The sequence below is a fragment of the Pimephales promelas genome, chromosome 1 (assembly GCF_988280905.1).
Source record: "Pimephales promelas chromosome 1, fPimPro1.hap1.1, whole genome shotgun sequence".
NCBI classification, from domain to species: Eukaryota; Metazoa; Chordata; class Actinopteri; order Cypriniformes; family Leuciscidae; genus Pimephales; species Pimephales promelas.
In genome coordinates, this window is record NC_142769.1 from 6,915,120 (window position 1) to 6,929,608 (window position 14,489).

General features: G+C 36.6%; 2 protein-coding genes across 5 annotated transcripts in view; one reads left to right on the forward strand and one right to left on the reverse strand.

Annotated features, from left to right (window-relative positions):
- Positions 1 to 1,882: 1,882 nt before the first annotated feature.
- On the reverse strand, positions 1,883 to 13,040 carry LOC120477961 (uncharacterized). 4 transcript variants are annotated; one of them, XM_039669908.2, is made up of 5 exons: positions 12,902 to 13,040; positions 10,141 to 10,365; positions 7,305 to 7,923; positions 4,895 to 4,981; positions 1,883 to 4,788 (listed from the first exon to the last, which is right to left on the reverse strand). In XM_039669908.2, the coding sequence occupies exons 2-5, from the start codon at positions 10,283 to 10,285 to the stop codon at positions 4,659 to 4,661; spliced, it is 981 nt and encodes a 326-aa protein (XP_039525842.2). In that variant the 5' UTR covers positions 10,286 to 10,365; positions 12,902 to 13,040; the 3' UTR covers positions 1,883 to 4,658. The 4 variants fall into 4 exon arrangements, with proteins under 4 accessions (XP_039525842.2, XP_039525839.2, XP_088977511.1 ...); XM_039669905.2 differs by lacking the exon at positions 12,902 to 13,040 and having other exon boundaries at positions 10,141 to 10,521; XM_089121385.1 differs by lacking the exons at positions 4,895 to 4,981; positions 12,902 to 13,040 and having other exon boundaries at positions 10,141 to 10,523.
- The window catches only part of frem1a (Fras1 related extracellular matrix 1a), a 92,521-nt gene continuing 83,313 nt past the window's right edge, over positions 5,282 to 14,489 (forward strand). Inside the window, exon 1 of the mRNA XM_089121269.1 lies at positions 5,282 to 5,441. The gene's annotated coding sequence lies outside the window, so the exon portion shown is untranslated. The remainder of the gene's footprint in view (positions 5,442 to 14,489) is intronic.

The window sequence follows — 14,489 nt, forward strand, 5'->3', positions numbered from 1 at the left end:
TCGTAAACTGCATTTTAAACAGTGAAATAAATGCTGCCTGATTGCGGGAGAGGGGAAGATCAGTGCCTTAACATTGCCTTTCAGTAAGGTTAAATAAAAAATATGTTATTAGTCCTAGGGTGAATAGCATTTTTCAGACTTCTGTGTAGCCAAAACAATAAATGCAAAACCCAATACCATTTTTGAAAACCACAGGATAAAAAAAATAAAATAAACACATTTATAGAAGAAATAATAGATAGACATTAGTGCTCTTAGTGCAAGTCATCCACAGCTTCTTAATGTGGGGCAGTTGTTCCCCTATGGGACACTGAAAAGTCTAAGGCCCAAATCACCTTGAGAATGGTAAAATCTTCTTAAGTTAGTAAGTGTTTTGGTAATTGATGGATGAAACATGGAGATTAAACACCATCATGCGATATGAGATGAATTTATTATAAAGACATTAAGCAACTAGTCTATTATCATAGATAGGCCTATATAACACGCCCCAGTTCAGCTTCATACTCCCTGTTGATTAGTATTTTTCTATCTATTGTATTATGATTTATTCATACAGATTTATTCTGCGCTGGAGAGTAGATTAGGGACATTCCATGTCTCTGAGGGACCCCACCATGCTCATGGATCAACACCACAGCTTTGGCTAACCCATAGTTTAACTGTCATTCATGTATTTATGGGGGACCAACAAACACTATTAGGAGTATTATGAGAAACACAATTTCATTCTGCTGCGTAATGTACTGTTGCAGTTGCCTTGAACTTGAACTTGAACACTAGACCAGGTGTCCACTTTAGGACAACTCACCCATATTATCTGACCATAAAAAACTAATGTAATTTAAATACTGTAGAAGACTTGGCTCCTACAGTGCTCACAGTATGCATACAGTTTAAAGTGTATATTACAATTGAATTATAATTACACTGTATGTTGTGTGTGAATCTAGTGTGGTGACAAATCAGGTCCTCAAAATCGGGTCTCCATTAGGACCCCAAGATCCCATTGGCTCAAATTAATTTTAATAGGCATTCTCTTTAGCGCCTGTTTACAAAATCATGTTATTATAAAGGCTATTTGAACTGTTATAATGACCATTAATGTCTTTACAATTAGTTTACTAGCTGCTACACACCAGATTCGCCTGATAGCTCTTGCTACAATATTCACAATCAGTTTTTATCTAGGCTAATTATGTTTTAGTGTTAAATGTACAAATATTTCAGTTACAAAAATAATATAATGATGTTCAATTATTCAATTATTAAGCTAATTAATTAACAAACAGTTTATCAAATGAAAGAAACATTAGTTTCGTTTTATTATGCACTATTTAGTAACCTATACACAACCGTATGTAGGTTACTTAATCATTAACTGATATCAAATTAGCTACTGGTGGTTCAGCTACCAAATCAGACATCAGGAAACTACAAAGGACAGTCCGAACGGCTGAGAAGATTATTTGTTCCCCCCTGCCTGACCTCCATGATCTCTACAACTCCAGATTGAGAGAAAGTGCTAAGAAATTCACAGTGGACCCCACACACCCAGCTCTCTCTCTCTCTTTGAACTGCTGCCCACTGGCCGATCCCATCAAACAGCCAGGCACGAAAACAGTTTTTCCCCTCAGGCTACATTCAGCCTGAAAAATGTAACTGAACATGGTCTACCATAACTGTACATTTGTACATAACATCTAAAATTGTACATCTGTAAATTACATCATAAACTGTTGTAAATAACACTTGTAAATAACATCTGTATATTCATTCAAACAACTATATGGCCTATATATATTTTCTATATATTTCTACTACTGTATAATACATTATTACATTTTTTGTTTCTTTTATTATTGTTATATTTTATTTCTGTGTAATTCATGTCTGTAACAGGATGTGTATTGTGTTGTTACATGAGACCTTTATGTATAGAGCATCACAGTACCGCCCACAGCTGGTGCCGGAAGTAAGAATTCAATACAATTTCTCTATTGAGGTGGTGATGGCGCAGTGGATAAGACACATGCCTTTGGTGTGAGAGACCCAGGTTTGAATCCACTTTGAGACACCAATGTGTCCCTGAGCAAGACAGTTAACTCCTAGTTGCTCCAGAGGTGTGCGACCTCTGACATATATAGCAATTGTATTGTAAAAGTCGCTTTGGATTAAAGCGTCAGCTGAATGAATAAATGTAAATGTCAGTCAATGTAAATACAGTGATCGGCTTGAAGCAGCACTGGACAGAGTACAGAAGATTGATGTATGACATCACAGTACTGATTCGAAAGCATACAGTATACAATGATCAACTTGAAGCAGCAATGGACAGAGTACAGAAGATTGGTGTATGACATACAGTATACAGTCCCTCCAGGATTTCACGATTTTTTTGAGATTTTTGCGATCAAATTGACTGATTTTGTGGTGGTAATTTACAAAAATTTGTGAAAAAAATTGCGATTTATATATAGCATTTACCATAATAGTATTCAGTCCTTCCAGAAAAAGGCTGAGTTTTTTTGTGATTGTTGCGGGCAAAAATTGATTGATTGCGCGGCCCATTTTCTTTAAAAATGCGATGGAATATGCGGGATATTTATGCAATTTTATGCGATGAAATTGCAGGAATTTGCAAAAATTGAGGGAACTTGCAAAAATTGCGGTTTGATGAAAAAGAGAAAAGTGATTCCCCCAACATCCTGTTCTCACTAGTTCTCACTTAATGTAAGAGTCATTTCTTATTACTTCCTTTGATAAGCAAGCATACTACATCATAGAAAGTGCTGGGAATATAATTTCTCATGTTGTTTTATTTCAGACTGTAACGAGTGTAAATAAGGTGTGGCCCCTTTAAGAGCTGCGCGCTCCCTGTTGAACGCTCTGCAGTGTTATATGTGCGCCTCGAACACCCCATGTGTGCGGGTAATTTCTGTTTGATGCTACTTCTTTTATCTTATGTTGTTTATTAAGTAACAATGTGACGGTAGAACGGGTGACTGACAGTTATACGAGTTCGATTTGTGAGATGTTAATCGCCTCCCTGAGTCTGTCTGGCATCACGTAATTGCGTCACTTCATAACGTTCCCATGGAAACAGGGGGAAATGGCTGCTCTTGTGTGAAGCAAACACAACATTTTTCAACTTTCTGCTAAGATACATTTGACTTTTTTTGCATGGAAATCGGCAATTTATGCGGCGAAAGTGCGGCGTATTTGAAAAAATGCGGCCCCCGCATAAATATGCGGACTTTGGCTGATTTTGCATTGAATTCAGCGATCGCATAATCGCGTTTTTCTGGAGGGACTGAGTATACAGTGATCGACTTGAAGCAGCACTGGACAGACTACAGAAGATTGGTGTATGACATCACAGTACTGATTCGAAAGCATACAGTATACAGTGATTGACTTGAAGCACCACTGGACAGAGTACAGAAGATTGATGTATGACATCACAGTACTGATTCGAAAGCATACAGTATACAGTGATTGACTTGAAGCAGCACTGGACAGAGTACAGACGATTGGTGTATGACATCACACTGATTCGAAAGCACACAGTATACAGTGATGGACTTGAAGCAGCACTTTACAGAGTACAGACGATTGGTGTATGCAGAGGTGTAGTGGTAAAACAAGAGTTGGGTAAACTAAAAATTCTGGTGGACCAAGATGTGGTCACCAGGTAAGGTGGGCCATACAGCAATTGTAGGAAAAGCCTCATGCTATTAAAGAGAATATTTAAAATTGGCCATAGGCATAACTAAATAGCCTAAGCCTATAGATCCCAACAGCCTGAACAATTAGCTAATTATTTGACTAGCCTATTTAAAGTTAACTAATTGAAAATACAAAAAAAAAAAATATTAGTTGATTATAAGATAATTAGTTGATTAATATTAATTATAAGATTACTATCGCTTATTAGCGCTAATTATAATAATTAAATAATAGGCTGCATTACATAGGCCTACCTTGTTTTTCTTGTGTTTGTCAATGTTGCTGTTACAGGAGGCATTTTTAGATAAGCTTGTCGAGTTGCAGCCAGACCCTGTCATGACAACCGGAATCACTGTAACAGCTGACAGAAAAATGCGAGAGGAAATTGCAGAATAGATTGTTTATTTTCCACATTCTTTCTTTAAGATATCATTCTAAATATGGGAGTTTTCAAAAGGCATTCTGTCTGAATAGCAAACATGGTTTCAAATTCAAAGAATTTAAAAGTTCCTCACATCACATCCATACTTGAAGCACCTCTGGTACACCTTTTTGTCTGTCCTATTTTTTTTTCTTTTTATAATTAGGCCTACTCATTGATAGAGATGTTGATAACTCATGACAATCTTAAATATAGGCATATAGGCAAATAACGTATTGACTCTTTGATATAGGAACATTGATGCTCCAGAAACATTGAAAGTAACGTTTTCTTGCTCTATCATGACATCATGTGGCCAAAAGTGCACCTGCAATGTTCTCAAGTAAGTTCTCAAAAAATATATAGGAAATACAGTTCCAGAAAACAAGTATGTGAACCCAGATGGTTTGGCATGAGCTCACATAGTTCACATAAGCTACGTCTTCCTACACTGGTCATGTTCTCAAATACTTCACAAACTTCAGTTTGATTATTTTTGCAGTCCTGTTCATTGAGCAGTTGGTTGGCACACACATCTCTCAGCTCTGATATCCTTTAGCTCCTTTATAATAATATCGGCAGTGTCACTGTTGTACATCACGATGAGAGATGACAGTCCTTGTGGAGTGCAGTTTGATCTATAAAATATATGAAGACAGTTTTAAGGTCATAGCTGTGTTTTAAAAACCGAGACTCACAATTGTCATGCATAGGCCTAACGTAACTATAAAAAGCTGAATGCACCTTTGAAGTAAATCATTTTCTCTGTGGCGTTTTCTTTGTCTCTGAACAGGCATGGGCGACGCAGACATTTCTTTCAAACAGATACCTCTAAAAAGGCAACAGACGGAAGGTCATAATTTGGTTCTTTCTATCACATAAAATAATGAATACTGCAATAAATGGTATGCTCAACATTAGGGCTGTAACCAAACGTGTTGAGGGACTTTGTAAGCTAGCCTACAATAAAAGTGTTTGATACAAACCTGATATAGTTAAAAAGACGCATTTTTAAACATTAACACGAACAAAATACAATGAAATACAGTATAACTGAGCCGACAGATAGGCGTACATTCAGCGAATTGCTTCGGTGAATCGTGTATAAGGTCAAAATGAACCGACTGATTCAGCCTGCGAACCTGAATCATTAACGAATCGGACTTTCCAAGGCTACAAGTGATTCATTTACGACCAGCCGATTTAATAGGAACCTCCAGTCAACATGTACTGTTTAGAATCAGCTGTCTGACCAGAAAGAACCGGACTGTCCGTCCCACGGTCCATTTAGGTGAGCTTTTAAATATGTTCTTTCTTATCTATTAAAACAGCGATGTAACGTTAGCGTTTAACCGAACTGCATTGCTAGGGCTAATTAGGCTACTCGTTCAAATGAGTTGCTGCTCGTTAATGGTTTTACTTTTAAATCAGCTGATGTCATTATGCTGAAGTATAGTTATTTACACTTGAATGAAAATGTATTAGGCTATATTAAACATTCTTATTAGGCCTAAATGCAATTAGTTGAACTCATTTTTTTTCTACTCACTTAAGCAGGACTTAAAGGGATAGTTCACCCAAAAATGAAAATTAATTTTCACCCTCATACGTTATTTCAAACACATAAGACTTTTGTTCATCTTTGAAACACAAATGAAGATATTATTAATGAAATCTGAGTGATTTGTTTACCTGACAGCTACTGTACTACCACTTCAATGCTTAAAAAAGTTCATAAAGAGAACATAAAACGGTTTAGTCCAAATTTTCTGAAGAGACACGACCACTTTATGAACAGTTTTATTTTAGGCTTTTATTCACATATGAACATTCATCAACGCGCACATCAGATATGGTAAACGAAAGCTCAGAAAGCTTGCTTGATGTGCGAGAACCAGGCGAGAAGAACCAATGAGGTTCATACTCGTGTTAAAGGGCAACTACGGCGCAAAATGAACCTTTGGTCTAATTACTCATTGGTACATAGTCAGCCGTTCTCTGAGATTTGCGTTCATGATTATCGAATGTACAGAGTTTGATCTTCAAAAACGGGTTCTGGCTCGTTCACATCTCACTAGCGCACTTGGCTCGGCGTTTGTGGTTTGACTGCTCGAGACTGTTTTTAGAGATAACATTTTTTACATTAGATAATCATGAAAACAAATCTCAGAGAACGGTTGACTATGTACCAATGTGTAATTAGACCAAAGGTTCATTTTGCGCCGGAGTCTTCTGCAAAAACAATGAGGATTGTTCTCTCACTTTGCAAGCAGTTTTGGTTGAACTTCTGTTTATGTTTTATAAAAGCCAATTCAGTCTGTTCATCATTTAAGTGATCGATTCGAGTCTCTTCAAAAAATTTGGATTAAACTGTTCAATTTATATGAATTAGTTTTACAATCCCTTTATGAACTTTTTATAAAGTGGTAGTTGCGTGAATTGTCAATGGAGGGACAGAAGTCTCTCAGGTTTAATTAAAATATTAATTTGTGTTTCGACGATGAACTAAAGTTTCACAGATCTGAAACGACACGAGAGTGTGTATTGTTATTTTTTTTAAGCTAGAACTAAACCTTTAAGTAAATAGTTAGTTTATATGTACATTTTATAATTCTATTGTCTTTTGGAAATGCACACTGATGAACAAACTGACAAGAAATGTCACTTCTAATTAAATTTGTATGTTTAAAAATGTTTGTAATTAAGTTCCTATCTAATTTAAAATACATCAATTTTAAACGTAATATCGATTAACACACTACAGATAAAATTCTGACCAATTACTTTTAGTCAACACATTAAAATAATTGTACGTATTTAAAGCATGTTAAAATATTAAAACATCATGACTTAAAATGTCCATAAAGTAAAACTTTTTAATTTTACATTATTACAATGTAAACTTTTTAAAAGTCTTTAACACTTAACACTGGCCTTTTATTGCATTTATTATTTTATCTACAAATATAGTTTTGAAAAATATATACCTTTAGTATTTAAACTACACTAAAAGTGCACATTCAATACAATCACACACTATCAATATTTAGTTAGTACTGTAATCGATGCATTTTGAATGGCACATTTTTAAACTTTTACATATTGTCAAGCCCCCTTATTCATAGTGATATATTACACACAGACAGGCTCATACCTACAAATACTTATGTTGAAACTGGATGGCTGCAGTATCCATTGACTCAACTTGCTCGTATGAAGGTCGACATGATGTACATACAGCTTGCATGCAGCTACATGTCTCCCATGTCTCAAATGTATTTGCCGTTTCTCATATCCTGAGCTGACCATGCAGCTCTGCCTGTGTACTGAGCTCACTCCTGAAGCCCTCTGCTTTAGCTCCATTGATTTGCTCCTGTAGGCCACTAAAAGCGGCTGGCGAAGAGAGCTGCCATTCAAGCAGTAGAGGCTCTGTGTGAGGGCTTCATGGAGAACCAGGCTGCCGCTCTCATCGCCAAAGCGAAGCTGGAAGCCTAGGATATCTGAGCGGCTCGATGGCTGGGTTATTGCAGCTGTCACGTCAAAAACGTCATAGCCTGTTGAAGGAACCCGGTCCAGACTCAATAAGTGCTCCACAAGTGGGCCACTAATGCTCAGGTTGTCTCTTCCTGGTGAAAGACTATGTACTGTGACCGTCACACTAAGCGGCTTGTGATGAAGAGTCTTCCTCAGCAGGACCAGCTCTGCAACCCTCATGAAGGGACTCAGCTGGGACATGTTGAACCAGATCCATCCTGGAGTGCCGTACTTTGAATCTTGTTTGAAAAAGAACAAGGGTGAAAATTAAGCAGAATTTATTTTATACCTTTTTTATAATATTGTATTCATATAACTACAAAGGTTATCGAATCTTTTTATGCATCAACATCTCTTCAGAGAAGTGTAAAAAATACTACAGTGAAAAAAATGGTGACATCCCCCTTGCAGTCAATCATTTTATCCCTTAAAACAAATTTTTGATAATCACTATGACATTTTCAAACATTGTTTCCTTTGACAATAATGTCTTAATGCCTTTAATGTTATTCTATGCAAGACCTCATGTAGCCCCGCCCCTTTTCTGGCCTGCACTCGTTTGTATTTCCACAGCCTGAAGGCAAGATTTAATGGATTTATTTACCGCTCGTTTTAAAATCTTCCTGGTCTACTGGCATTTGTTATGACATCTGCTTTAAACATAATTATGCTCATGATAACTCTACAATAAGTAAATCCACTTCACCAGCTAGTTACTACCATAGAAATATGTAGAGCTACAGCAAAAATTGAATTTCAAAGACAAAATTCTAAAGATGGCTATGTGTGTTTCTCTGTCTTATAAAATAAGGTTTATTCACTAATTATATGCTAATTAGTCCCCGCCTCCACTCAATCGCACCAGCTTGGATTACCTGATCCAATTGGTCAACTGTAGTAAACTGTAGTAAAGTCGGTAGTAAATGTGCTCTATAAATAAACAGAACTTGAACTTGAACTTAAATGCTACTCATAAAGTTTTAATAGATATATGTACAGGCACATCAATGAAAACAACAATAGCACTCATTATGTTAAAGGGATACGTCAGGATTTAGCATTAAGCTTTGTATTAGTAGAAAACCTGTAGTATTTTCGAATTACCATGCTTTCCACCCTCAAATCCCCCTGAGACGAGAGATTTATGTATTTTTGTCTAGAAAAAATCTTCAGATGATGCAAAATCGTCATTTTGCGTCATCTGAGGATTTTTTGGCCAGAGGCTATAAGACGAAAGTCAGTAGTAGCGGCTGTCCCGCATTTTCTCAACCCGCCCATAGAGAGCGGGATCTCACTCACAGAATGAACACATAGTGTCGGCCATCTTTTTTTGGAAGCTAAGCTAGCAGGCTCTTGTTCTGTGGAGAAAGCTGAGTATTAGGGGTTACCATCCTCTTTGTCAGGCTGTCGATGTCCAGGATTCAGCTTTTGCTTTCTGCAGTCGCCATTCATTGTTTACATGCACAGCTTTTGTTTCAATCTAACTGAATTCATTCCGATTGGTGAATCTGAATGTAGTGTTTACATGAACGCTAAACAAGTGATCGGTTCATGCGTTTTAACATTTCTAAGAAAATTGCCGCTCCTCTGTGAGAGATACGAGAACGGTGCGTCTCACAGGTGTCGCTCATCGGTAATCACGCCACCAGCCTCGCGCCGTTCTCCCGCGGCCCTTGCCTCGTCCTGCTCACCACAGTAAACATGATGAATGACGACTGTAGAACGCAAAAGCCGAATCCTGGACATTTTGGCCGTTCTCAAAATACATTTTCGGGCAGACTCATTACGGAGACTCACTAGTAGCCTAGACTTGTTGTTTAACTACTGCGCTGTTACCGGTAGGCGTGGCCTCCTAGGGCAGCGAAGCAAGTGCATTCTGGGAGTTGTTGACTTTCATCTACATAAGGCAAATACATTTTCTAGCTTTTCTCAGTCTAGAAAGCTCCAAATTCAAAAATAATTTCACATTTTTGTTCTACATAAATGACCCATTTTAAACACACATTCATCTTTCCCGAGGTGAAGTATCCCTTTAAGGGAAAAAGTGTTTTTTTTTTTTTTTTTCAAATTATTATTATTTTTGAGATCTTGACCAAAAACGTGTTCACCTCGGAAACAACATCACAACATATATTTCAATAAAGAGATGCATTAACTTTTGGTCAAGGTCTTGTATTGACAATGCAAGAGTCCAGCACTCTGTAAAGTCTCCTCCAGCACACCCCAAAGACTTTCACTGAATATAAGTTCTGGACTCAGAGCGGTCAATTCATATGTAAAAGCAAAAAAAGAAAAGCAAATGATTCTTCATGCTCCTCCCAAACATTCTTTCACAATTTGAGCCTGTTGAATCTCAACATTGTCATCCTGGACTGGAGTATGGCCATTATGTGTCTTCCTACATGGTTTTTATTTTAATATTTGATCGTTTACTTTAAATAAAAATACATACTTACCTTCAATGCTCCGGAAACTCTGTACAAGAGTTCCATCTGCCCCACTCGGGTCTCTCTCCTGTGTGTCCAAGGACTGGTAAACGTGCTTCATGTAGGGGTGTGGCTTTGCTTGCTGAGGTGCCGACAGTTTATTTATGTGCAGCATCTCCAAAATAGCTTTGCTCAGGTCTCTATCCTCCAGTTCCTCCCCCTCATCTTCCACCAAACTGCAAATCCCTCCTAGTCCTAAAAGACCAATTAGGAAGCATAAAAACGATGCGGAAAACCTCATTCTGCAAAAAAAGAGCTGAGAGATTCACAGAAGAAAGCCGAAAGCTGTGGTTCTCCGACACAGCTCGGTCAGGGAACAGTGTGGACAACAGAAACTGGCTCACTCATTAGAGGGTGGGATTCAAAGCTCATGAAACCAACAGCCAAACACTGAAAAAAGCAATTACCGCTTTCAGAAACCCAGGAATGTCACACTCCATTTGACAGGCATTGTGCTCTCAGTTTTCGTGGAAGTGCCGCAAAGTGAACAGGCTTGTTTTGGTTTTGAGGCTTCAGTTCCTTTCAATTGAATCAAGTGCTCTTTTCAACTAGTTGCTCTTTCTCAATGTAAGCGGATAGTAACTATGTTCATTAACCTTTGCATTCTTGGCACAAACAAAGTATCAAGTGCAAGCTCTTCATTATAACCTTGAGATTCATTTTGAAAATTGTGGGTAATAATTTAGCAATAGACATCATTATTGCTTATTTTCATGGCTGGTATTTTTAAAAACATATGGTTGGATTACTATTTCTTTATTTTTTTTGCAGAAAATAGAATATACATTTGACTGACTGATAACTTTAATTGACCTCAAAGTTTCTGATACAATGGCACCATTTCTGAGATTCCTGAGAATTATGTAAAGGAGTAGTAGGAGTAGCACTTTTTAAAAAAAATGTTGTTGATAATTCACTCACCCCCATGTCATCCAAGATATTCATGTCTTTCTTTCTTCAGTCGAAAAGAAATTAAGGTTTTTGATAAAAACATTCCAGGATTTTTCTCCATATAATGGACTTCAATGGGAACCAAACGGTTCAAGGTCCAAAAGACAGTTTCAGTGCAAACTGCAAACTGTTCAAAGGGGTTTAAACGATTCCAGACGATGAATAAGGGTCTTATCAAGCGAAATGATCGCTCATTTAAAAAAATAAATAACAAACTTTAAGTTTTATAAAAAGGGTTAGTGTGTGATGCGCGTTCGTGACTCTCCTATTCAAATTCGTTCATTAAAATGAACAAACATTTTCTCAATCGTTGAATGAATCAAATTAAATGAAAAAAGATTGGTTCATTTTGATAAACGAGTTTGAAGAGGAGAGTCACGAATACGCATCACAGAACAGAGCAAGGCGAGCATTTGAGCTTATAAAACTTAAACTTTTTTTTTTTTTTAAATGAGCGATCGTTTCGCTTGATAAGACCCTTATTCATCGTCTGGAATCGTTTAAAGCTATTTGAACAGTTTGCACTGAAAGTGTCTTTTGGACCTTGAACCGTTTGGTTCCCATTGAAATCCATTATATGAAGAAAAATCCTGGAATGTTTTCATCAAAAACCTTCATTTCTTTTCAACTGAAGAAAGAATGACATGGATATCTTGGATGACATGGGGGTGAATAAATTATCAGCAAAAGGTTTTTTAAAAGTGAACTACTCCTTTAAAACCTGTAGAAAAATATATAATATCGTGGGCGTGGCTGCAAATTGCCAATACCCTTTTCATTCATTTTATGGACATTTCAAAAAATGTATTCAACAATTAATCACATGTGAAGAATCAATATTGAAAATTCTGTCATATTAACATGGTACATTGGACTGTATTTTTACAGTTAGTTGTTAATAAATAGTTTACAAATCTTACTCAGTATTTTGTCTTATAAATATCTAAACATTCTTAAATCAAGATACATTTACTTGAATAAAATGACTTTTCTTATTTGCTGAAATATTTATGCTATATTGATGCTTAAAATAAGATTTTATAAAATAGGATTTTATCTAAAGTAATTTTACTTTACTAAAATAATTTTTAGACATTTGTAATGGAAAACAACACAAAAAGGAAGAAAATATATATATATTTTTTTTGCATTGCAAGATTTAAATCTAGACTCTGATAGGCTCTATAACATTAGATCGCTACTCAGGAATACTGTATACAACTAAACTGACTTCAGTTATATGCTGCTGTTTGAATTTTGCTTATACACTGTTCATTTAAATAAGAATCACATTTCTTGACTTTGTAAACATGCCATTGAGGTTCTCCACATTAAATGGTTGACTTTTCCCACAAACTTCAATTAATCACTTTTATGAGGAGAGATTTAGGAGATTAGTTTAGTTCTTATGTATTCAGAACTGTGCAGTCATGGTAACTTGACCGAAAGGAAACTGAGAAAGAGCAGAAAAAGTGTTTGTTGACTCTTTCCTGACTCACTTCAAAAATTTGAAAACTTGAGTATTATTTTAAAATGATTACATTTCTTTCGAACCCTTTGACTCCATAATCCTCGTAGACTTGAGTTGCTAACATCCAGATGTAATTGATTTAGTTTAACAAAAAGTGATAGTTATGCAACTGAAAGCAGATAGTCGTCTACTTATCATAAGGGGACCTGGATTCACTTACTTCTTGAAACAATTTCAAACACCTCAGGAAGAGAAAAGTGTAGATAATCGTACATGTGAAGTCTGAGGAGGCCCGGTTAAACAACTTACCGCTGTTCTGTCTGTTTAGTCTTCAGAGCTATAATAGCTACAGTAACTGCTGCAAGCTATTGTGAACACACAGAGACAGAATGTTGTAGTAAAAAATCCATGAGAATACACTTAGATGAGAGATTAACAGGGCTTGCAAGGTTAATGGTCACAGTGCAGAAGACACTGCAAACATTACTGTGTGACAATGTCATTTGGACATTGGTCCACTATATTAGTCTTGCTGTATCTTGATGTTAATAAATAACCAAATGCAGTGGGATGCAAAATGACCAGGATTCGTGAGACTCTAAAATAATCTAAAATGATTTTCGGTTGCTGATTATTTTAAGGTGTCTTTGTTACAGTGTATTTGCACATTATTTAAGTAAAATTAAAGGAACACTCCGACTTTTTGGGACTTTAGCTTATTCACTGTATCCCCCAGAGTTAGATAAGTCCATAAACCCTTTTCATCTCCGTGCGTGCCGTAATAGCCTAGCTTAGCACAAAGACTGGAAGTAAATGGCTCCAGCTAGCATACTGCTCCCAATAAGTAACAAAATAACACCAAGATTTTACTATTTTTATGTTGTGATTTGTATAGTCACAGTGTGTACAAATAACAAGATCATATGAGACACAGCCCTCTTTTAACTGTACACATACTGGGAACTATATTCTCAGAAGGCGAAGCACTGCTACTTGGGCGGAGTGATTTAATCGCAACACTGAGCAAACTGCTCCTCATCACAGTGCGCCTCTCAGGTGCTGCGAGCAAATCACTCCGCCCAAGTAGCAGTGCTTCGCCTTCTGAGAATAAAGTTCCCAATATTTATACGGTTAAAAGATGGCGGTGTCTTATATGACCTTGTTATTTGTACACACTGTCACTATACGAATCACAACATATACTGTAAATAGGAAAATGTTGGCGCTATTTTGTCACTTATTGGGAGCAGTATGCTAGCTGGAGCCATTTACTTCCAGTCTTTGTGCTAAGCTAGGCTAGCGGTGGGTGCGTCAGACAGAGTTACGGCATGCACGGAGATGAAAAAGGTAAGTATGGATTTATCTAACTCTGTAGGGTACGGTGAATAAGCTAAAGTCGGCGTGTTCCTTTCACTCAAAAAAATAATATGTTGGCTTTAATTCATTTTAATTTGTCAACAGGTTCCACATAACTGGATTACGTTAAACAAACATAATTTGTTTATGTAACTTCAACATAATGGAATTGTGTAATTTTAAATTACCTAATTTAAGTAGTCTCAACGTGAATTTTTAAAGGCTTCCTGACATGATTCAAAGGCATTTTATTATATTCATTCATCCATTTATATTTCGTTTGATTCAGTGACATTTAATTAAATTAGTAGACTTTAGCTAGCTATTTGCTAGCAGAAGCACATATTAGCATCTTGAATGCTAAGATTTTCATGCTCCTTCATTCAAAGCAACAGAAAGTAATGAAATCAGTCGACACGCTAACAAAATGCTCCACTCTTCTCCACAATGGTAACCCACTGTAATTTAAATGGTTTAATAATTCCAATTTAATTTAACATTAAACACTATTACACACTATCAAGTCTTCCCCTTTTCTAAA

What these genes read in the sequence shown, in the direction of transcription:
- LOC120477961 (XM_039669905.2), bottom strand. Translation starts at nt 10,411, where the DNA reads ATGAGGTTTTCCGCATCGTTTTTATGCTTCCTAATTGGTCTTTTAGGA. An exon ending in TTCAACATAAGTATTTGTAG is followed by an intron (nt 4,982 to 7,304) that starts GTATGAGCCTGT and finishes TTGCCTTTTTAG; the next exon opens with AGGTATCTGTTTGAAAGAAA. An exon ending in GAAAATGATTTACTTCAAAG is followed by an intron (nt 4,789 to 4,894) that starts GTGCATTCAGCT and finishes TATATTTTATAG; the next exon opens with ATCAAACTGCACTCCACAAG.